This window comes from Drosophila elegans, unplaced genomic scaffold, assembly GCF_018152505.1.
Source record: "Drosophila elegans isolate 14027-0461.03 unplaced genomic scaffold, ASM1815250v1 contig_814, whole genome shotgun sequence".
Classification (NCBI taxonomy): domain Eukaryota; kingdom Metazoa; phylum Arthropoda; class Insecta; order Diptera; family Drosophilidae; genus Drosophila; species Drosophila elegans.
The window spans coordinates 17,148,543-17,172,008 of NW_024546167.1; the positions used below are offsets into that span (position 1 = coordinate 17,148,543).

A 23,466-nucleotide genomic window follows, 5' to 3' on the forward strand; every position below is an offset into this window, starting at 1 on the left:
TATTTTATCACAAAAATTGTATGGTAGCTTAAATTATATGTTGGATTTTTCTTCTTTTGTGGTTTTTGTTTTGTTTTTCTTTGCTTTGACAAATTTTGTGTAGCAACTACAATAAAATGTGAATATATATCCATATATATATATATATTATATACGTACGTGCATATGTATATGTGGGAGCAACATATTGTATAAATTAGCTTCTTAAAGGGTTAACTTAGGATTTAGTAAGAAACTTATTCCAATCGAATACAAAGTTAAAACTTATTTGCTTAATTTAATATTCGCCAAGTACTTGTGTTTTGCTGGTTTTTTGATAACATCCAAGGATGAAATCGGATGAAACTGAAGTGGAGCAAATCAGAATGCTTTAATAAATAGGTTGTAAAAAATAGAAAACTATAAACTACAGATCAGCATGGGCTGACTCACTGGCGCATCGAAGCTCTGTTTTCTGCTCCTTCGCTTTTTTTCAGGCTACTTGGCAACGCGTTCATAATCATAATCTCAGGATGTTCTCGTTTCTTTCTGTTTCGGCTTTTGCAATTGATACTGACCTACGCTTATACTACTACATAATATTTGGCTTCTTTTAATACAATTCGCTTTTGGAAATCTGCATGATAATTTGAGAGACAGAATTGACTCGCTAATCGAAACGCTTTTCGCAACTCTTTCTTAATCACTGACGTGTTTTGTTAAACCTATGTACACAGTTGAGGATATAGAGGCAGGTGTGCCAGGACACCCACCTCACGTGTGATGTGTGTTAACTAATAATTGAGCATTGAGCAAAATGTGTGCAAAACGCATTCTAAACTAGGTATAAGTAGATTGTAATGTCTGTGTAAGTTCAGCTGATGTGTGGGTGATGTGTGTGTCTCCTTGAGCGAAGGTCCTTTTTGTTAGCGTCTTAGGAGGCCGCTCCCGTCCGAGCCGCTGCTGCCGAGGTGCTGGCGGCGCTTACCTCCTCGCAAATGGTGTGCAGCTTCTCCATCTCCGAGCTGGTCACGATGTTGATTGAGCTGACTTTGGCCCGCTGATAGGCCACCACGGTGTTCTCGCCCAGACACTTGACGCACACGTAGCCAATGAGCACGGCAATGCCGACAGTCATCACTCGCACCAACGGATCGACGTACATCTGAATGACCACCCAGGCGGTGGCTCCGGTCACGCACATCAGGGTGATCAATATAACCGTCTTGGACCAATGCTGGATGGTAAAACCCTTGTCCCATTCGAGTCTGTAAAACAAGAAACATGTTAAATAAAAATCTATTGTTTTGTTTACTTTTAAGAAATTCGTAATCGTAAAAGAAATAGTTTCTTTTGTGTATTGAATTTGCTCTATTTTTTTCTATGAAAATCTTAAAATACCCTTAACTTAATTTACTTTTTAATATGCATAAATGCTTTTGGAAGTAAGCTATCGTTAAAAGTTTTAAATCACAATAGTTTCCCTAATAAAAAATTCATTTATTTAACTAGAAGTATAATTAAGTATTTTTGCTTTTTTTACCATTTAAAAAAAAAAATTTTTATTTACTTTATAATTTGTATAATTTATAAAAGTGGTTTATATCGACTATTATTTTTGGTTTTTTACGGAAATGATAATCGAGACATGGCGATAAAAAAAACCTTATCATCGGTAGTAACATAAATTTGGTGATATCAATGTCTGAAAATCGACTTTATTAGGACCACCATAAATGCTACTGGAAGTTTTATCAGCAATTAAAACTTACTTTTTGGACTTCTCGATCTCGTAGGGATGACCGCAGACCTTGCAGGACAACTGGGCCTCCGAGTTGCTGCAGCTCTCCACCAGCCAGCGCTTGAGGCATTCGTGGTGCACGGAGCTGACATCGCCGGTGCAACGACATGGCTGGATGAGGGGCTCCGGCTTGTCAGAGTCGTAGCAAATCCAACAGTCCTTTTTGGTCAGGAACGACTGGCCCTCCTCGGGCGACAACTTATTGGTGTCGGCATTTAGGGTGGGTATCGATGGATCGATTTGGCGGGATAGCAATTTGCGAGGATTCAGAATCCAGAGCTGTTCGGGAGCCATCGAGTTCCAGAGGCAGCAGGGAAACCACAGGGCCACTCCAATCTCGGCAATGCGAAAAATGATGTCATGCCAGTTGCGCGAGTTAACAGGAACCCTACGAAAATAATTGTATTTAGTTAGCAAAAAGCAGCTGCGATTCAAATTGAAAGCTTCACTCACTTGGCCTTCCAGAAGTCGCCCAGAGTTTCGGAGGTGAGAAAGCCCACAATCACGATGAGCATTGCGGCCTGGCTGAGCAGTCCGAGTCGGGACTGATGCAACTGCGAGGCGTTCACAATCGCCTCGCTGGGACCCAGGATCTTGCCCGTCTGATCGTAAACGAAGCCGCCGCGCAGCTTGAAGAACACCTCGACGCCGTAGATGAGGAAGAAGACCACCACGATCAGGAGTAATACTGCATAGCATCCGTTGAAGATGTGGGCGTAGTCGCGGCGCTTCGAATTGATCAGCGAGTTGAAGACCTCGATGCCAAACAGGCTGTACAGGAAGAAGTTGAAGGCCACAAAGCCGAGGAAGCTCTTCGACAGGAACTGCGACTTCTCCCAACGAATGTCGCGCAGGTGAAAGATCTGCAACGGTGAACAGAACAAGTGTGAATGAATAATAGTACCGACTGGCTTTCGCTCCAGAGCGTCACCCACCCACAGTGTTTCCATTTTCTATTTTCAGATCAAGTGCTAAGTGCAACTGTACGCGTACACACTCGCCTCAAAACCTAATTTATTGTGCTAGCCTATCGCTTTCAGGCCCCAGTTACGTTCTGCGAAAAACAATGAAATTGGCTCGAGTTGCGGGTACAATTGCACTCGACTCTCGCTATCGCATTCGTTAGATACGAGAAAATATGGCAAGTACAAGTGGACGCATTTTAGTGCCACACAGTGCTCATATTATCGAGCACCATATAGAGTTCAGCTGGTCATAGTTATTCCCATGGTTTTCATGATTTGGGTGCTACGTCAGGCTGTTCAATCGCCATTTCGTAGCTGATTACTTTTTAACTTAGTGGTGGACTCGTGACAAGAAATACCACCTAGCTTAAAATTATCATAGAAATTTATTAAATTTGCTAGCAACAAAGATACGTTATCTATATTGTAATGCGTTCTTGCCGTTCAGAAGTTCTTAAAGATGAAAATAACATTAAATATGGTAAGGCTTGCTCTTGCTTTAAATAGTATGATGTTCTACTTTCGGGATAATAACCACTAAAAACAGAACCGAATAAATATAAAGTTATGTAAAAAGAAATTATAGTTCAATTGTTTTTAGAAGGAACTTATTTGAAATTAGATTATAATTGAAACTACATAACCAACTCTAAGTTTTTGATATATTTAATAATAATAATCTATTAATTTTATTCGGACCGTTAAAATTGGATTGTTCAGAAGCAACAATCATTGGCTTTAAAGACACTTTTGTTAATTTCAAAGCATTTACAAATTATTGTATAAATATAATACATTAATTTGCATCCGAGACCAAAGAGTTTTTTTAAAAGATGACATTATTATTAGCCATTTAGTTTTAGGATCCACAAGATCTACAATATTTACAAGATCTTATTAACCTTTTTGGTCTTTGCGCTTTCGTCCATAAAATATTTTAGTCAAACTTGTAAAATGTTCTAAAATTCCAGATATCTATGACTGACTAGGATAGATCTGACATTCTATATCCATTCCCCTACTGCTATCGAAGAATTCTTCCGTCTTTGACTCACCTCGGCCCACATGCAGACAATCAGCGAGGCGCAGGTCATGAGCAATGGATAATAGGCGGACATGAGGGTTACGGCCCATTGTGGCTGCAGATCCAACTGAAAAAACAAATCGAAAATGATTAAATGAACTGATCTAATGACCTACTGTATAGCGACTACTTACGGGAGTGGTGAAGTAGGCACCGCGCAGAGAGGCCGCCACAAAGACCATGAAGTAGAGCAGCTTCTGGGTGGTGATGCGACAGGCGCGTAGGATGGAGGGCTGCTTGAGCCGCTGGTACTCGGCCACGATGCAGATGAGCAGCTGGATGACCGAGACGAGAGCCACCACATAGAAGACGGTGGAAATTCCGGCATAGTAGGGCAGATTGAAGATGTCGCACTCGTTGCCCGCATACCGAATGTCGCAGACGCAGGTGTTGTTCACACAATCGCCGCGTCCCGAGCAGCTGAGATCGTTGTCCGGCGTGAAGGGACCGTAGATGCCCCCGGCGGACGACTTGCTGTGGCCATTACGCATCTGGCTGGCCGCCGCCACCTCCAGCGGCGATTGCAGAACTCGCTTCGAGCAACGCATTAAGGTATCCAGGCTGGGCAGCATCCTATATTAAATCAACTGCAAATAGAAGGAATTCCATGAGTTTAATTAATTCATCAAGGCTGTGCCAATCGATGGTTTAGCTGGATAGACCAAACAAACAAGCAAACAAGCAGCCATCCCGTGGCGAGGAGCCAAAGGGTGTCATTTAAATAAACATTGAATTGGGTGTCTGGGCTGCTCGCTCTAAAAGCAAATGCAAATGTTTGCACAGCCGACCCAAGTCAATGGTGGCATTAGGGGTACTCTCTACTTCAACTGGAACAACCTAATTACACTTTCAAAGCATGCAACAATACAAAGGAAAACTGATATTCTCCAAAATCTGCATTTTGAAGTAAAAATATTTTTTTGAGCTTTAAAATTAGTTAGGATCAATGTCCTGTCTATCTATTCAAAAGCATTTGAGAGGAAAGTTTTAGAACTTAAGATCACTTGACATGACCATTAGAAACAATATATTTAAATATTGAGTTTAGTTATATTGAATAAATATTTAAATATGTTTTTCAAAATACAGTGCCCAACCCTACTGATTCCAAACAAACAACTGACAGCGCCCAAGGGCGCTGATGGAATACAGAGGATGGAATATTGCAGGAAGGTAAATGGCAAAACTGGGCCCATGGGCATTTGGCATTATTATGCCAGCAACGATTCTAAGCGAGCACAACAGCCGTCCGTCCGTCCATCAATCAAAAGGCACACATGGGCATCGGAAATGGCAGGAGACTGAGGCATCGATATTAATGCCTGCCAGCAACTTGACACCCACAATATCAAAAATATAAAAATAAAAACCAATTCAGCATTGGGACCGACAGGCTACAAGCTGCAATTCCATTGAGCTGTCGTTCTACATTAACCAATTGAATTGTTCTCGTTGATTTGCTCAAATACATTGATAAATGGGTAGATGAGGGCGGGACGAGGCGGAAAAACTTAACCGAAAATTCTTACCCATTAACTGGGATATTAATTACAGTGAAAAGCTTAACTACCATTTCTCTGCTAATTGCAACATTTGTTTTTAATGGTTATAGGGTCGTTGTTTTCGTCACAGCTACTATATTTTCTCGGTTGCACAGAGCTCAACCATTTTTATCATTGATAAGCATTTTTTCTTAGAAAAAGCTGTTCTATTTTTACTGCCCAACGTTAAAAATGTTTATAGCTTTTTAAAATATATAGCCATAAACTGAAGGTTTTATATTGTTTACCAAAGCCATAAAATAGATTTATATTTGGATATATAGTATATATGCTGCTGGGTTTTAGCTTAAATGACTTGTAGTTTTTAATCTTTTCTCACAAATGCATAAATGCAAATATAATTAAAAAGAGTATTTCGTTAGGTAACTTTTTAATTTTTTTGTATTCTACACAAGCATTACTTTTTTATTCTTAGAAAAAGTGGATATAAATTTAAGTCTTCAGTCTTCATAAATCATGTTTTGCCGTATTTGAAAATCCGTTTTTAGGCTGAATACAAACAATAGAAAAGGCCGGCTTACAAACCATAAATAAGGTGTTAAGGCTATGCATTTGCACACTCATTTGGCTGTTTTTCCCATTTTAGTCGACTGTATTAGTTTAGCTTTTTAGCTGACAACAAGTTTGATGGCGACAAACTGGCGATAAGATAAAGCCAATCAAAAGTCGAAGACAAAGCTAACTGAGAGAGAAATTTTCAAGTAAAACGTGAAGCTTTTGCACACAAAAGAAGAAATAATTAATCGAAATTATCTTGTATATCTTGCAAAGTTTACTATATCTAAAAAACGAAGGTAACACATTTCTTTAGTAGTCAGTCTACTAAATTTTAATGTTTTGTCTCAAACAAAGAACCAAATTTTAATGGTGTTGCATAACTTAATTGATTAATTTACTTAGGCATATAGTTTAAAAAACTTTGATAAGTACTAGTAAATGTAGTGAACTATTTCAGGGGTTTCCCGATATCGATCTTTCTTCGATATCGTATACTTTTATTATATTTTAAAAGATCTTTATGATAACTGAGTCATAGAATGCACTGGGTTGTTTTACATTTTTTTTTACTAATGCTTATGTTTGTTGTTTTGTATATACTTGAATTATGATAAGAAATTGTCATGCCTGCAAAGCCTGAAATTTAATTTGTCTATTATATCTGGAACTTGTACTGGGGCGTTGATGAACCCAGGGGAAGCTTAATAGAGCGGAAATATTGAAATTCAAGTAATCCACAAGCAGCAGGCAAACGCTGTGTTGCCCAGATGGTCTGATAATAGGCACCCACCATTGTAATAAATTTAACTTTCTGCGTTTCGCTTTCGGTTTCATTTGATGCACAGACGATCATGGGAAACCACAAAGTGCAAATGCGGTGCGGACATATCCATTAGTTTATTTTGTATTATTTTTAAGCAGCACTGGCTTCCTTTTTGTGTTGTAACAAAAATAGCACGAAAAAACACACAAAACGCGGTATGTGGCGATATATTTATGAGTTGTTTGACTGCCACTGCCTGCACATATGTATCTCCGATAAGTTTAATGGAACGCTCCACCGAACGATCAGTGCCCGAGTCGCAAAGTTTTCAGACTGAAGTGAGTATATTTGCAGCCGATCCTCCGCCGGGTGTGAATACACATATAAATATATATTATACGAGTCAAAGAGTATATCTCTGCGCTCTCCCAGTGCTCTTCCACTCAACCTAACTCAACTACTGTTGAGTGGCTATCGCCAAGGCAGTGGAGGCAGTTTCAGTTCTTCGAGTGCTGCGTACTCGTACTTTTTATTAACCCAACAGCAAGTCGGCAATTAATTTCCATCACGAGTTGGCGGCCCCGTCCGCTTTGGCTTAATAAATGTATCCATAAACAAACAGACAAATTCTTGCCATTTTTTTTTTTATCCCAAAAAGTTTCTGGAAATTGAAATAAATTTAACGGCCTATCGCGGTATCCAACAGAGTACTGAATAAAGCGTTGAAATATTTTAATTGCATAATAGCTTATCAGTAAATATGAAATATGAATGCAGAAGATTATTATATTTAACAGGTCGCGGGAGCAAATCTTAATGAGTACGAACGAAAGTACACATTTGTAAACAAATTAAAATGTTGTATAATTTTAAGTAGAAGCTAATTGAGTATAGTAAACCATTTATAATACCCGTTTGGTTATTTACTAATAAGCTTGAAATACAATCTTGCGTTTATAATTACACGTATTTACCGATGTTAATTTAGTATATACTATGCAGCAAAAATCATACTAAACCAACATTGTAAATGTAAATCTTTTCCACTATTCCTAACAAAATAACAAGTTAATTTCTAAAAAAATATTGTATATATCTTTTTTTATTAACTTATCGACCTCCCCAAGCTGTCTAATCAAAAGTGTGACTCCCCTGCACAGGTAAGCAAGTTTGGTTTTAGGTAAAATAAACATAAAAAAACTCAAGCTTTGAAACTAGTTTTTCAACGCTCGCAGCTGAGAGTTATATTCAACTGGTTTGTTTGATCTAGGTAGCTCACTGGCCACAGAGCTCTGAAGATAAAGAGATATAGATGGTCCCAAGCTCAGGGCTCTTGGTTGAACGAACGCATAACTGAGTTGTGGGTTTGCCTGAGTTTTATTTACACGTACCGACAATGCAAACACATAATGTTGATCACGTCACGACACCACACATATAAGTACTGCCCCTATAGCTTTCTTTGCGATTGCTCTTGGCTAGCCCACTTTAGAGCTGTTTTTTTTTTTGGACTGCACGCTATCTCACTCGACTCGCTTCCTTCATTATGTCTCAAATAATGCATGGTAATTTTAATTTGATTACGCGCTTGAGGTGCACACACATTCTAAGTGGATTCGCTCAACGCAGAATATTAAATAAGCAACTAATTGCTACGGCTGTTACTCGCTTTGAGTATAAAGTACAAAAGTATATGGATGTGTCGTGCCTGTTACGCCCATAAATGACATTATAGTAAGTGCTTGAAAACGTTGAAAGAAAAATTATACCTATTTGTATTTGTGCCCTTGTAAGGGCAAGTTGACAAAAGGAAAGTTTTTGGGGTGTAATTTGGCAAGAATCAAGGAGCGGGCGGATAATTCCTCGAGATAGCAAAGCATTTATACATACGTACATACACTTGGCGAAGGTTAAATGTACCGAAAGCCAGTAAACAAATAAATATATTGCACAACAGTGACACCAGCAAGACAGTATTAGCATTTGAAATGTTGTTTTCGGCCTACGTGAGGTCTAGGTGACTGAATTGATTGATAATAAATTGAACAAACAAGTGAAGAATACTCTGCCCATCCCAATTAAATAGCAAACTCACGACCTTCAAATTAAAATTAAATTCACTGCCAAGTGAAGCCGTCCTCTGCGCCCAAAAGTTTACCAAAAGAGTTTAGGGCGTACATAAGTCAATTAATTTTTATTTAGCTATCATTAGTGTTCATTAAAAGGAAACCCCGAATAATCCAACAGAAACTTTGTCGACTCAAAGGCTTTATCCCATGAAACGTGAAGCCATCGAGTTGCTAATTGAAGCGATTATTGAGTGAATGAATATTTGGTCCACTCCTCGCTTGGTAATTGAAATCATAAACACATCATTTCGGAAAGCTTGCTGGGCACGATTGAAGTGACAAAATAATTACCTTAGATTAAATCCAATTTAAAACTTTAAACAATCTATGATAATTGACTTTTGCATATATTGGCTTATATAATTTCTTTTCAGGTTTCACTCTTCTAATTGAAACCGCTTTAGAAATAGCCGGTAAGCATCCGGTTTAAATCCAGTTAAATGTTGAACGTAGTCAAATTATTCAGCTGAGCAGTGTTTAAGAATTAAGCTAATTTGCAAAAAATATTAATATTACTGTTGAGTCATTTTGCCGGAGTACAATAAATCGTCGGAATTTATAGTCTACAGTCATGACTTAAATACCTTAAGAGTACTATATTTGGGCTATGATAGGTATGACTCATTTAATAATCAAAAGTTCCTATTGTAATTGTAAGTAAGCAATTATGTTTTTTATCTTATCCAGAAATATCTTATCTTATTTGCTTTACATTAGATAAATATTTCCCTACTACTTTTTAATCATTCATTAATGTTTAGTTATACACACCCCCAAATTTCTCATGAACTTGGTTTTTTATCGCTGACGTTGCTCGTTTTCTTATTACTAAAGTCCAGTGAAAAAATTCATACGACACATAGATTAGAATGAAAAAGAGAGTGCTGATAGACTTCTCTTCGAAAAATTGAATCACAATTTGGCGCATTATGACAAAGTTTAAGTTACGTGGCAAATGAAAATATAATATATCCGCCATGTCCAACAATTTTAAATGTTTGCTAGAGACAGACGCAATTTATATTCTCCCTAATTGCATCATTATTTCAGACATTACGCAAATCCAAAGAATTGACGTCCGCATTATACAGCGCTACATGGATAAATATTTTAACTTAATTGACTTCGCAGTTCGATATATAATTGTTTATTCACAACCGTAATAAATCAGCGAGCAGATTTCTAGAGGAAACTACTGTAAAACAACATTTCCATGCAGATTACGTTTTAAATAAACAGGTCATGCGGGTAAATTGATTCTAAGCGAAACAACACCTTCATTCGCTAAGTACTCACAAAGAATCCATTTGAGGGCTACGATTATTGGACGGGACTGAATATGAGTGCAAACTTTGACCCACTAAGTTCTGCTAAGCGTAAGCTGAAAGAGAAGCGCTGATGTTAGCTATATACTCGACTGCCACATGTGTGTCACAAATGAATGTTTAAACCATAAGAAGCTCAGCCGCCGCCAAATAAAATAAAAGTAAGTCACCCACAAGGTCCCTCAAAAGCAAAAGAAAGAGAAATAGGGCAGACAAGGGGTTGATGAAAAAATGGCCACTTTGTTGGGTTGGGGCCAAAAGGTATAACACATAAATATAAATATTATTTATTGCTATTGTAAGAGCCAAAAAGAAGTAAATTATGTCGACAATGTCCATATCTATCCTCCTTCCTATAAGAAAAATATGTAATCGTTTTTGTGACTCGATGTGAATGTTTAATGAAATATAAAGTCTTCTAAACTGTGGCTTTTACTTGGAAAAAGTCAAAAACTTTTAATGGCGTTTCCCTTAAACTGCACTCGGTAAAACATATGAGGTATAAACTTCTTAAACTTTTGGGTTTTACCAGACAAAGTCCTTGAAGGAGGGTAATGAATAAATCCAATGCCTAACCTAACCGGCTGTGTATTTTCCCAAACCGAAAGTGCAGCGCGTGATTTTATACAGAATACAGAATTTTCTGACTACATTTACATTCCAAATTCCTCGGGGACTGCCTATATTATCGCCTATATCGCCTTTTTCCCCCGACATTTGGTCGTTTAGCGCGTGCCATCGCAACTTGGAAAGGCAAACGGTGTAATCAATGTAAACGAACTAAGTGGATCTCTTGCGAAGAAGTGTGCAGAAATTGACCTTTTGGCCTAACGTGTACGGGGAAATTGCGAGCGTTGCAGACAAATCATAAGTGTAAACAAAAAAATTGATACATACGCTTGCACTTGTACTGCGGACAATCGAATGCGACTGCTCAGCGGCGATCAATTAAACTGATTGAATCACTTTTAAACGAAACGCGTCAGCATTGCGTGTGTGGTTTGGGAAAGTGAAAACTGTCGATCCCACAGGGATCCACCCAAACAACTATTTGTTTACCGGTTTCAGCCTTTGAAACTTAAACAAAAAAATGTAAGAAAAATAAATAAAAATAACAAGGGGCTTCCATTAAAGAGATTCTACAAAAAATCTAAGTTCTAGAATTATTCAAAAGAAACACGAGTTGTCAGAAAACACAAGATTTAAACAAATGCAGAAAATATGCCAAAATTCTTAAAACATGACAAATAATACAGTTCTCAGCATTATTTTTATTTAACAATTATTTTCCTTATAAATTGCCAAGTAGTACATTAAAAGATATTCAAAGAATCATTGAGTACATAAGTTAAATTAAAATGGAAGAGAACAAACATTTTTCTATAACTTTTAAGGCATTTACCATTTCCATGGCTGCTTACCTAAAAATACTTTGCGTATACTTAATGTGGCAGAAAGCATGTACATAAATTTCGGTTCAAATTCCTTTAAATTTACTTTTCAGTGTTTATCAGCTCACGTCATATCGAAATATTAGTGCTTTAATTTCGCACTCACCATTTAACGACCATTTGTCATTCAGAGGCAAGGGTTCCCTGTACCCGCCAATCAACCTTTGAGTGCAAGCAAATAGACACAGATATTTATTTGCGGACACCTAGATAATTTCAGTTTTAATGGCGCAAATGATAAAAAATCATATGGGAAAACAAAAACAAAATTGAAAGCGCAAAAGCCAAATAAAGTGAATGGACTTGTGTGTGTGTGTGTGTGTGTGTATCTATGTTTGAATGTTCGTTGGGAAGCGTTACTAATGGCGAATGACGCGGCGAAGAAGAGAGAGGAAGGAGAGACACTCGGTGCGAATTGAGTGCAATTTAGGTGCAAGTGCACTGGGCGGAAAGTGGGCGGCGCACAGTGGAACGAAAAAGAGGGGAGAGTGTCAAACAGCAAAGCACACCTTAAATGTCAAGGTTTTAAATAAGCAATATAGAATATAGATATTTTTATCTGCGCTTGTAAAGTAAGATTTTGGCAAGACTATCATTTTGGTATTGGCTGTAGAATATTATTAAGGTGTTACGTTTGAAAACATTAAAAATGTACTGTTTTCAGCGGTATCTAAACAACTTAGTAGTGAACATTTTTATGATATGAAAAAAAAACAATTGTTCTCCACATTCTGACATTTAAAAACGACTATTTAGTACTAACAAATCAACTTTTTAAGCAGCAATAGCTGCTATGTATTTCATTCGTTTATCTGTGCATACATTCAAACCTAGGTATTGTTTAGATCACAGTGAGTCAATTTGAGTACCGTGCACCTGGAATCACTCGTCAATGAGTCAGACATTTAGCACGCGACATAAGCGATTATTATGCTTTGTTTTGTGTATGCTAGATAATGTAGAAATGAACCACCCACTCACCGTATACTTTTTGCGGAAATGGAAAAGTAAAAGACGGTTAAATACTGTCCAAGTTGCAGTGGCTTCAATGTGGCAATCGTTGTCCTATTGCATTACATAAACTTTCGTAATTCGGGACGTTACTTCACAATTTGTTTTCGCTTTGTTGTTTTTTCACATTGTTTTAAGGACGCGCAGTTTCCCCGTTTCCAATTGGGTTCCTTTTTCTTTGTTTGTTTTGGTACCCCAACTGCTTGTGCCCCAAACCACTACAACTACAAACGCACTGTAGCCTTTGTCCCCAAGGATGGGAATTGGTTATTATTTTTATGCTCCCGTGATTTAATTTTTTGGATTTTTTCGACGACGCGACTAGATGTGTTGTTTTCCTGCTCTTTCTCCTTTACTTTCTTCTTCTAGAGGTGGTGAAACTTCGATGCCAACATCGATTGTTCAAAATATCGGTACTATCGATGTTTGGCAGGGATTATCGATGTTAATCCATCCCTAACGAAGAAAATCTTTTTCTGTTAGTTCGACGCTTCGCTAACATTTCTTTTTTTGATTTTTGCGTAACGGTCATACTATTTGCTAAAATTGCAAAATTTGTTTTAAATTTTTCGCATTTTAAATCTTGAAACAGGTAGTCATTTAACTTTATTCCACAATACTATATGAATAAATTCTTATGGACAATAAACAACCCTTATGTCATGTCAAAGTTTTTATGATTTTCTGTTTTTTTGGTTTCTGATATTTGGTAAAATCTTATTTATTTTTACAAAAGGCGGTTTTTATAGCTCTTGTAAATCACTATAATTTGTGCTAAGACTGAGGCAATTGTTGGTTTTCAGGATATTAACAAAAATCTAAGTCGCACGCTACACAGACAGAAGTGACATCTCAGCACTTATTTAATCGAACACATTTAACTCCTTGATGTTGCTTACTGAAATTCTTACCTTTCACCAACAGATTAAAGACCTTTATATCAAGGTGTGCTTGCCTTATATGTTAATTGATTGCAGAAAACAGAAGAGCGTTTCATGTCATGTTTTAAATCTTGTACGAACGACTTCCTCAATCCCTGTTTATGTTCATATTAAAGCGCCAAAATTAAAGTTTAGTAAACAGGAAAGTTGGGTTGAGTTCTCATCATAAAACTGGATTGCTCCTTGACTGGGCCTAAGCCACTTCTGAGATCTGCAAAACCGGAGCTCGACACTTTCCCGACATTGTTTATGCCAAAAGTAAATACACAAATGCGAACGTTTCACGTTAAATTACAAAGGGAATTCGCTTTATTACCAAATCAAGATCTTGTTTTTTGATAAGAAACATTTAGAAGTTCCTGCAAGGGAGAGAATAATGATTAGGAAATGCCTTCGGGATCACTAAAGGATCAACTCACTTGGTAATGAGGCCGTCCTTCTTGGCCAGACGCACGATGCAGTCGTCGGACTCGCCCATGCGACGGATCTCGCCGCAGATGGCGTAGGTCTTGGAACCGTCGGTCTGGCGACCGGTCTCGGGGTCCACATCCACGATGCTCAGCTGCACGGAGGCGTGATCCTTGGCGTGGATGATCCTGTTCGATGCCGAGCTGCACAAGAGGGTATCAATAATCTGGCCACCGAAATGCGCGGGGAACACGTGTTTCACTTACCACTTGCGGGGCACGTACAGATCAACATTCTCACCGGCGTCGTTCTCCATTTTATGGGGCTGCAAGGAGGGGAAAACAATTGCCTTATTAATCAACTCTTGATGGCTTGCGGCCACAGGTAAACTCACTTTTTTGTAGAAATTTACAAATCTAGCGACCGCAACTCGTCGGTGGAGGCGAAAAAGAGAAAGAAGTGACAGCTGGACGTGAAGTTGGCTGCGCTGGGCTTGGCGCCCTCTGGTTGGGCTTTTTGGGTACTACATTTTGGGATGACCGCTTTAATCTTATTTTGTACAATGCTTGCTATTATTTAATTCAATGATTTAATAGTAAATAATAAGTAAATAGTAAATAAATAAAGAATTATTTTATATATACTTATATTTTATTTCTGCCTCCGTTTGTGTTTGTTAGAATTGCAAAAATACCGAAATCTTAATTTTATCAAATAATTGTACGTTTTCTTACTTTTAAAGACTGGTCACACTCTTGGTGCCTAAGTGTAGGTTGCAAAGTTAGAGTCGGGAAAATTCTATTGCATATCTAACGGTGCATCAAATAAATGACTCCCATCAGTGCTCCCTAATACATTATTTATAATCCGTGACCGGAGGGATTTACTTTATTCAGCCATGTGAGTATTGATTTTGCCAAAAATTAGTCAGTCAGTGATTGCTTCTGATGGAATGGGCGAATTGGGGGGTACTTCTTTTTGACCTCGCTCGATGTCAGCAGCAATTTTCGTCAATGGAATAGCGGATTCCGTTAGTTTTGCCACTTTTATTACGAATTCGCGTGTGTGTGGAGGAGTGGGTGTAGAAATGGGGGTGTTTGTTTTAATCGCGGCTTAATGCGCGCCATGTCTCGGAATTTACATTCCACGTTGCCTATTTATAGGCGTTGTATACTCAATGAACTTTCAACAGCGGCGCCTGAGGTCAGACTCTTTGTGAGTTGCACTTGAGATCTTTGTTGCTCTGTCTCTCTGACTCAGTAGCTTAAGTTCAGGAAATCGAGATAAAAATACCCTGTTTGTATCAAAACAAAATATAAAAATAATATGGTATTTACGTTCTTAACAGGCAGAGAAATCCAGCACAAAGTCTAGACATGGGGGGTTACTAGGGTTTTGACATCACTTATAAAAGTGTCTGAAAGCTTGCAACAATATTTATTGAGTCCAGAAGTTCAATGAATTCGTTAAGAATAACCTCGTTTTATTTTTCACTGCATACTTTTTTTAAACCCTACTGTTTTCTGTGCCCCACCCGAGTTACTATTGAGAAAAAAATATTATTTAGTTCATTTAAAACCTAAAATCTTTCAATAGAAACCCATATACCCTACAACTACTGGGTGATACTACAAAATAAAGCTATGGCTCTCCCGCTCGCTTTTGGATTTAACTTTTTCAGTTGCTCGCCAACTTTGAAAGCAATCGGTCGACTTCGCGTCGTTTGTTTTTCGAAAACCCAAGCGGCATGACTTTTGGTTTATTGTTGATAGTTGGGTTTCTGTGTTTTGGGACTGAAACTTCTTGAGGTGAGATTCACAAGTGGTCGGGCGCCTGTTGACCTTTTGTTTGTGCAAATTATGAACATTTTTGCATAATCTTTTGGCACCAAACCATCGCGCTAAGTTCCGGCGAGAGCAAAAAGATAAAATTAAATGAGATCATGATAACGTGAGATGCTATTTATAAGCTCAAACAAAAAAAAGCTAAGATTCCGAGACCCCTAATAAAGCAGAAAAATAATAAATGAAACGAATTGAAAGTGAAACTAATCATTGTGCTCATAATAATATCTATAACAAACTATAATTGGCTATAACAGAGTTGGAGAAATGCGTTGCAACATAATCATGAACAATGTTCCAAGCAATCATTTTTTTAAAAACCCATTGATCATTTAAAAATTAAGGTAAATACCAAAGTGGCTGTCAAAATTATCTTATCAGTTCAATTAACCCTGTAGCATAGAGGTATCGTATATGGCTAGTTTATAACATTTATAACATTCATCATATCAGTTTGCTAGCTTATCTGTACTTAAACATAAATAGTTGGTTTGTTATTTACCTTTGAAGTTGTAAACACGAATACATTGTTATAAAAGGGCTTAAAAAATATGTATGTTTAAATACTTTCCAAGTCTTAATGATGTTGAATTAATTTAAGTTTGATTTAAAATATTCTTAAATGTAGTTGGTCAACTTTATTACCACCTTTTTTGGGTAACTGGTCTTAAAATGTATTCTTAATTGACTACCAACTCGCACAGGCTGTCTTTAACGGAATCTTCATTCAGACCACATTGGCTTTATATTCCCAAATGAAAACCAAGTCCTAATAAAATATATCTAAGGGGCAATTAAGAATGCCTACAAGCCAAATGAAAACTGTGAACTCATGATGTCAGCAGCACACATTGCGTGCCTGTCCCAGAAGATGATGATGATGAAAAGCCACATGAAGAAAATCCCAAAACTGAAACACTTTCTAGGTCAAAAGTTGAAAGGCAAAAGGGAAACATCGCAATAATCACGATGGACTGATGGTCATAAAAAAAAAATATCAAGAAAAAACTGAAAAGCTGTAAAAAGTGCGACTGCATGAAATGCAATTAATAAAGCCGTGTACAACAAAGTAAAAGCCTACAAAAAGAAAAGAAAAATGAAAATGCCTCACTTTGACTGGCTTGTTGCGTGTTGATAGAGCCAAGTCAGGCCTGATCTGAGGCACCGCCTGTCAATTTCCAAGGGGAGTTCCTATTAACGATGGAAAAATTACAGCATGCAAAAAATGAATAGTGCTTTTGCTGCTGCAACAGGGAACATAGCATGATTTGCAAAAAAAATCTATACAAACCCTATATTTTCTCAAATTTTATGTTATTTACTAAAGGAGTAAACATTTTGTAAATGTAGTTTATTTTTTATAAGCTTGATGAACTCATTTTTTAAATTTTACGAGAAAGTTAAAAAATAATTATTTTTATATTTTTTCCTTTTTTTGACTTACTAAACTCTACTTTTATTTTTTACAAATTTACAAGGCTACCTTATCGATCTGCAGGAAATTAGCATTTTCCCTTAATGAATTATTAAATTGAACTGGCAGGCCAATTCTCTGCAATTACTCGAAGGGGTATAGAAAGCACTTATGGGTTTTGGTATGAAAATGGGTGCACAAAGGAAGGAATACTTGACCTTATATTAAACATCATAATATTGAATGGAAAGGATTTATTTAAAATTATATAATAATATTTATATATCTTGTATCTTTTATAATTTTTTTTTTAATAATTAAAATTTAATCTTTGTGATTCGTGAAAACCTCACCTTTCACCAGAGCTTAGTTTTCAGGCCTTTTCCCAGGAACACCTCCCAATTGGATTGCAACTTTTTCTTTTCCTTGGCTTCTTGCACTTTAATTCTAAGCTTTGGAGACCGAAAACCTGTTATATTCGTAGCAACTTAATTTTAATACGGCCCGTGCCTTTTGGCTGTGCTCATTTTTCTCCTCAATTTGCAGTGCTAGACTTTTGGTGAACTGGTCGCTTGGAATTACACTTAGACTTGCACTTGGACTTGGACAATGAAGCCGCATCCAGTGCGGCCCGTTTTGTTGTTGTTATTGGTGCGGCTGCTGGTTTTGTTGTGATTTGATTTGGTGCCACTTGCCCGTCGACCTGGTTGCAATAGGAAGTTGGAGCTGCAGCTGGCGGGGCAGCGTTACAGTATTCGTAAAATCGGTCAATGGAAACGGGCTTGTAAGCAGGTGCAATCGCTTGGAGAGCCCACTAACTCAGATCCGGAGGCCAGGAGAGATTGGAGCCGCAGGCATGTCGCTTAAAGTGAGTAAATGCTCAAGTATTGACCCATATAACACGTAATTGACTCATTCGCATCGAGTTTAATGGCTCCTAAATGGGAGAAGCCAAATGGACGAAAGGAGTTTTGCGAAAACTACTGAAGTGCATCTTAGGAAATCTCTATCAAGTAGCCATCGTTTAATTTTTATAGCTCAGCAATATAAAATGCTAGGAAGGCAGAACTGTTAAGAGACTTACGCTATAAAATATTTAATTTACCTGCAGGCAACTAAAGTTCATCATAAACGGAGTTTTGTTAAGCACAAAATTATGTTATTTCAATTTAAATAATAAGCTTAGAGACAATTAACAAATTCAAAACATACCATATACCCTTATGTTATTTAAACTAATGAGTCTGATTAGTTTTGCCTTTTGAGAAGGCCTCTGAGTAATTTATCTTTAATATTTACCAAAAAAGCATTTAAATTGCATCAATGGTTTGCCATCAGATCTACCTTTGTCTGGATTCTGTCTGAAGCTTTAAAAGTGCTTCTCACCTGCTACTTGCTGCCTATATGTATATATCTTTGTCGTCAGCATCGGCAACGTGATTATCACGATGGCATCACCGTCTTCATTGTCATTATGTCATTTCAAAGTGCAGCAGCATTTGCATTGTTTCCCTTGGCAACTTGAGTCACGTCATTTTCATATGAGGGTTTTCACTTGTCTTTGTCTTTCAACAGGTGCTTTAGACCACTTCATCAGTGCCTACTACCTGGCAGAAATACCCAAAGACACACACACACACACATGGGCTCAACTGGGGCACTTAATTCGCTTCATTAGCGCAATGTTGACATTTCCAACGTACTTAGTTTGAAAAAATATTTAATGCATTTCCCTTTCTGCACGAATGGTCATTGGCTGCAACTTGGGTGACCGTCGTTAGTAAATGTTTCTGGGGAGACAGGTATGCGATTTAACCCTTGAACGGTTGCAGGGACTTTTTTGGAGCTATTTTTGTAATAAAAGAAATATCTTGAGTAAAGTTAAGAGTAAAATGAGATCCCATTAAAAGTAATAGGGTTAAAATATTGACAATGTATATTAAAAAGTCAAATAAATTTTATACTTATAAATAAAAACGTTATATATAAAAATGGGAAAGTTGTAGGTACTTTGTTAAAAATATTAAAATTAATATTTACTTAATATATTAATAACAAAGAAACTAAGATTAAATATTATTTTATTGATTTTATTAATTACTCATACGACCCGTAACCAACCAAATTCATTTAATTACAGTGTTAAAAATGTTTAAAGAAAAAATATTTATTTTTACAATGATTAATACGTATATTGTTTATTCAAATACATGTTTTTAAATGCCCATCTCAGGGTTACGGGCTCATTTTGAAAAAATGCATTCAATGTGATCCGACATCCGGTATGAAATAACTTTTTTTTTGTTCATTACTGCTCTGACCCTAATTGCTGTAAACAGGAAAAGTAATTTCCCCACGTGGCGCCCCAGATGGTGGAGCTATGTGGTGGTGATGTAGAGTGGAGGAGCAGCTATAAAGTGGGTCTTTGGCCCCTCAGTGTGGCGGTATCACTGCCCAAATATATTTATATTTTGACAGCTGCTGTTGGCTAAATTGTTAATTGATTTGATTCTGTTTTCGATGCCAACAGAAAGAGACGCCCTCGGATGTGCAACTGCACATGGCAGCAATGAGGGGTGATGAGGTGGCTCTTCTTCGAGTTCTGGACAGTGGAAAAGTCCATGTGGATTGCAAGGATGAGGTGAGTTTAAATAAAAATTGATAAAAGGCTTATGATAAGTATTACTTGTACAAAACTCCCAGAAACGTAACAAACAACAAATAAAAAATTAAATGACAAAAGTTACATAAACTTATTTATAGCTTATGCACTTAAGCTATGCGGCTGCATGCAATCGCTTAAGCGTGACACATGCGACTTAAAAATGCTTTCAGTAAAATATTACGAAATTTTTCCAAAAATAATTTTATATGTTAAAGACTGAGCAACGTAAAAATCAGCTAACACGTCGTCGCTGATTTAAGTACGCACTAATTGGCAAATAAGACGAAAAGTGCAGCAAACGAACAGCCGACCAAAACACAAACAAAAAGCTATGGAATTTAACAACAAATTACGAAGTTGATATACTCTTTAAAAATTTAAAAAACGATTTGAGGCTTTAATTTAAATAAATAAAATAATTCAACAAACAATTTATTCCCTTTATTAAAAACCAGATTACTTTTCAATTAATTTCGGTAATTATTGAATAGTTTAATTCATTTAATAATTTAATACAAAATACAAACACTCTGTTGAAAAATCAGCTTACTACACATTTAAGTGTAATCATTGTAGAGTAAATTCAGCTATATTTCAAGAAAGATAAATATAATCAAGTGTATAGCTGCAAATTAACAAGTGAATCTTGAACCTGTTAATTCCAAACATTTGAGTTTAAGGTACTTTAGTACCCTCGGCAAGTGTATATAAAAGCGAAATTAAATTTCCCTGGCCACTCAGCGAAGCGTGGTCTCAAGACCAAAACCAAATCCATAGGAATGAAATGGAAGGGAAAGTGGGCTGCGGGGGCAGTGTGCCATCGAGTTGAGTATTATATTATGCCAGCTGGTCTGCAAAAGTCGGCGGCTAGGGCGCTACGTGACTCCCCCATTTGGATTCAGATTCAGATTCAGTCCGAGTGCATCGAGAGTGATTTTGCGATTTGTGGCGCGATTTTTCCCCTTGGATATACAACTATTTTTGTTTTTGCTTTTTTTCCAACATAGTTTTTTGCCGAGTCCGAGTCACAGACGTGCATGCAAATCCTCACGAAACAATTTGAGCGTTGAGCTGGTGAAACTAATCGCAATTTGCTATTCAAATCAGTTGATGGCCAATTAAACAATTAAAACAATTGGTTTTCATTTATCGCTTTGATTTTAAAATAAACGTAAGCTGCAAATTTGTGATAGCAGTCGAGTGTATCATTTTGTGAGTTAGTGGATTGTAGTGATTGAAACCACATTTAATCGGTTTTAGTTCATCAAACAATTTGGTATTCATCCTCAAAATAAAAGTTTTCCCGTTATGATTGTTTATTTATTTTGTTTTGTAGGGTGATTTAAAATTTACAAAATAAATACATTTATATTTGGGATATAAAAAGATTATTTAAATAATATAAATAAAATATAATAATAGTTATAAATATTAAATTATTCTTTTTTGCAATCTCTCTTTCAGGATGGGACAACTCCACTTATCTTGGCTGCTGCCGGAGGTCACACCTACTGCGTGATGGAGCTGCTCGATCAAGGGGCCGATCCCAATTCGCGTCGTCTCACGGGCACCACGCCTCTTTTCTTTGCCGCCCAGGGCGGTCACCTGGACGTGGTGAAGATCCTGATAAAGGCGGGCGCCAATGTGGACACGCCCTCCGCGGATGGCGGCACGCCCCTTTTTGTGGCCGCCCAGGGCGGTCATGTGAAGATAGTGCGGGAGTTGTTGGACTGCGGGGCGAATGTCAATGCTCATATGAAGGTGGGTTTACAAGGATAATAATCCCTACCTTACACACACTGATAAAAAATGGATTTGCATAATAAATATCTGGCTATTCAAAATTTCATATTGCATATTTAAATAAAATATAAAGTATATTTTATAAAACACAATGGATATTAAATTGCACGAACTATTATTAAAGCTATAAAACTATTATTAAAGCTATAAATTATTTAATTTAAAATGGATACTGTTTATTTATTTTAAATAAAATATTTAAGATTTTAAAATCTATTCTGAAAAGAGTCATTAAAAATATTTATAAAATAATTATGGTACATTATCTATAATATGTATATTTTTTTCCCCACAGGATCGTGCCACTCCAGTGTTTATCTCCGCCCAGAATGGTCATCGCACAGTTTTGTCGCTGCTCATCCAGGCGGATGCGGAAATCGATATCAAGCGGATAGACGGTGCCACGCCCCTTTGGATAGCCGCCCAGATGGGTCAGGACCACATCTGTAAGGTTCTGCTGCAGAATGGCGCCAATGTGGATACGGTGCGCTGCGATGGCGCCACACCCCTCTTTAAGGCGGCCCACAAAGGTCACGCGGCCGTCATCACCGTTTTGCTTAAATACCGACCCAATCTTGGCCAGCTGCCCAATGGCGAGTCAGCGCTCCATGCCGCCGCAATGTTTGGTCACATGACCGTCTGCAAACAACTGGTGGCAGCTGGCAGCGATGTTCTGCTCAAAAACCAGGATGGTTTGACGGCCCTGCAGCTGGCACACCAGCAGAAGTACACCTCCATCTGTGATTATCTCCAGGAGCGGATCAGGACGATGGTGGCGCGCAGCGCCAAGGCAATGGTCTCGTCCGCGGTGTCCACGTCCACGGTCAAAACGATGTCGGCGTAAGGGGATATGGTCATGGGCTTTTGAGAGACCACGCCTCCAAAGTACCTTTATGAACTTGGCCTTTTTGCTTATATCCAGAAAAAAGTGGGGCAAGGGGAGAGAGTGTTTCAATACCCAATACCCCAATTTGTGTAGCCCAGTGTAACACTCAACCGTGCACAAAACAAATAACCACTAGTAAAAACACGTCCAAGCTAAACTTAATGGCCTCCCCCAAAAGGAAACCAAACTATTTATTAGATAAGCCGTATCATTCATATTAAAAACCACTTGGAGCTTGTATTTTGAATTTAACGTAAAAACCATAACAATAATGCTAACTATAACAATTTACTATAAAAAATGTTAACATGGACCCGAACAGAGAGTGTTATCGCGAATGTCCGCTGTACATAACCCATATAAATAAACTTATATTTAAATTATACCTAAAACTACGTATAGACCTACTGTACCCTAAGCAATTGTTGACAAGTGCTTTAAGTTTAAACGCCTTTTTGTCCTTAAATTAGCAATTAGTTAAACTCGATGGGTTTCCGCTTATTTTCCCTGTAAAGTAGTTACGATAATTAATTAATTTCTTACTTTATTACATTTTAAGTATAGTCCACATTTTTGCAAGTTTAATAAATTGACACACACTATTATTGAAGTGTTTTATATTGAACGAAAATTATAAGGGTTATACTATAGTTTGCTTGTTGAATTAGGCTAGCTAAAAAAATACTTATTCTTATTTTGTTGACATGTGTAATCTGATTTAAGCTGTGTGCTTAAAGCTTGCCTAAGCAGCTTTAATATTAATCAAACTTTCTATAAATGTTTTATAACTTTTATAACTTTAACAAGTAATTTTTGAATTTAAAAAAAGCAAGAATTAATTTGAATTAATTTTTCGATAATCATTTCAAGGATATTGATAAAAAGTCTTTAGCAAAGAGAAAAGAGTTATGATTGTGGTATTGTATCATAAGTTTAA

At 37.2% G+C, this 23,466-nt stretch overlaps 3 protein-coding genes across 7 annotated transcripts; 1 reads left to right on the forward strand and 2 right to left on the reverse strand.

The window, feature by feature from the left end:
* Positions 1 to 22: 22 nt before the first annotated feature.
* Positions 23 to 12,927, reverse strand: LOC108148006. Of its 3 annotated transcripts, XM_017274836.2 has the most exons (7): positions 12,539 to 12,927; positions 10,078 to 10,162; positions 3,964 to 4,416; positions 3,801 to 3,896; positions 2,234 to 2,643; positions 1,752 to 2,168; positions 23 to 1,247 (listed from the first exon to the last, which is right to left on the reverse strand). In XM_017274836.2, exons 3-7 carry the CDS (start codon positions 4,399 to 4,401, stop codon positions 914 to 916), a joined length of 1,695 nt encoding a protein of 564 aa, XP_017130325.1. In that variant the 5' UTR covers positions 4,402 to 4,416; positions 10,078 to 10,162; positions 12,539 to 12,927; the 3' UTR covers positions 23 to 913. The 3 variants fall into 3 exon arrangements, with proteins under 3 accessions (XP_017130325.1, XP_017130324.1, XP_017130323.1); XM_017274835.2 differs by lacking the exon at positions 10,078 to 10,162; XM_017274834.2 differs by lacking the exons at positions 10,078 to 10,162; positions 12,539 to 12,927 and adding an exon at positions 6,680 to 6,986.
* An 861-nt stretch (positions 12,928 to 13,788) lies between these two features.
* On the reverse strand, positions 13,789 to 14,435 carry LOC108147826 (40S ribosomal protein S21). The gene is made up of 4 exons (XM_017274581.2): positions 14,312 to 14,435; positions 14,184 to 14,242; positions 13,929 to 14,120; positions 13,789 to 13,868 (listed from the first exon to the last, which is right to left on the reverse strand). The coding sequence occupies exons 2-4, from the start codon at positions 14,231 to 14,233 to the stop codon at positions 13,859 to 13,861; spliced, it is 252 nt and encodes an 83-aa protein (XP_017130070.2). The 5' UTR covers positions 14,234 to 14,242; positions 14,312 to 14,435; the 3' UTR covers positions 13,789 to 13,858.
* Positions 14,436 to 14,671: 236 nt separating this feature from the next.
* Positions 14,672 to 23,134, forward strand: LOC108148047 (ankyrin repeat domain-containing protein 29). 3 transcript variants are annotated; one of them, XM_017274895.2, is made up of 5 exons: positions 14,672 to 14,817; positions 17,722 to 18,043; positions 19,706 to 19,816; positions 21,305 to 21,601; positions 21,939 to 23,134. In XM_017274895.2, the coding sequence occupies exons 2-5, from the start codon at positions 18,032 to 18,034 to the stop codon at positions 22,485 to 22,487; spliced, it is 969 nt and encodes a 322-aa protein (XP_017130384.1). In that variant the 5' UTR covers positions 14,672 to 14,817; positions 17,722 to 18,031; the 3' UTR covers positions 22,488 to 23,134. The 3 variants fall into 3 exon arrangements, with proteins under 3 accessions (XP_017130384.1, XP_017130383.1, XP_017130385.1); XM_017274894.2 differs by lacking the exon at positions 14,672 to 14,817 and adding an exon at positions 15,588 to 15,725; XM_017274896.2 differs by lacking the exon at positions 14,672 to 14,817 and adding an exon at positions 15,744 to 16,105.
* The last annotated feature ends 332 nt before the right edge of the window (positions 23,135 to 23,466 follow it).

Coding starts and splice junctions, on each gene's coding strand:
- LOC108148006 (XM_017274835.2), bottom strand. CDS start 4,401: ATGCTGCCCAGCCTGGATACCTTAATGCGTTGCTCGAAGCGAGTTCTG. Junction 2,644..3,800: donor TTGTCTGCATGTGGGCCGAG/GTGAGTCAAAGA, acceptor TCACCGTTGCAG/ATCTTTCACCTGCGCGACAT. Junction 2,169..2,233: donor GGCGACTTCTGGAAGGCCAA/GTGAGTGAAGCT, acceptor TTATTTTCGTAG/GGTTCCTGTTAACTCGCGCA.
- LOC108148047 (XM_017274895.2), top strand. Junction 19,817..21,304: donor ATGTGGATTGCAAGGATGAG/GTGAGTTTAAAT, acceptor TCTCTCTTTCAG/GATGGGACAACTCCACTTAT. Junction 21,602..21,938: donor ATGTCAATGCTCATATGAAG/GTGGGTTTACAA, acceptor TTTTCCCCACAG/GATCGTGCCACTCCAGTGTT.
- LOC108147826 (XM_017274581.2), bottom strand. CDS start 14,233: ATGGAGAACGACGCCGGTGAGAATGTTGATCTGTACGTGCCCCGCAAG. Junction 14,121..14,183: donor CTGTACGTGCCCCGCAAGTG/GTAAGTGAAACA, acceptor CCTCTTGTGCAG/CTCGGCATCGAACAGGATCA.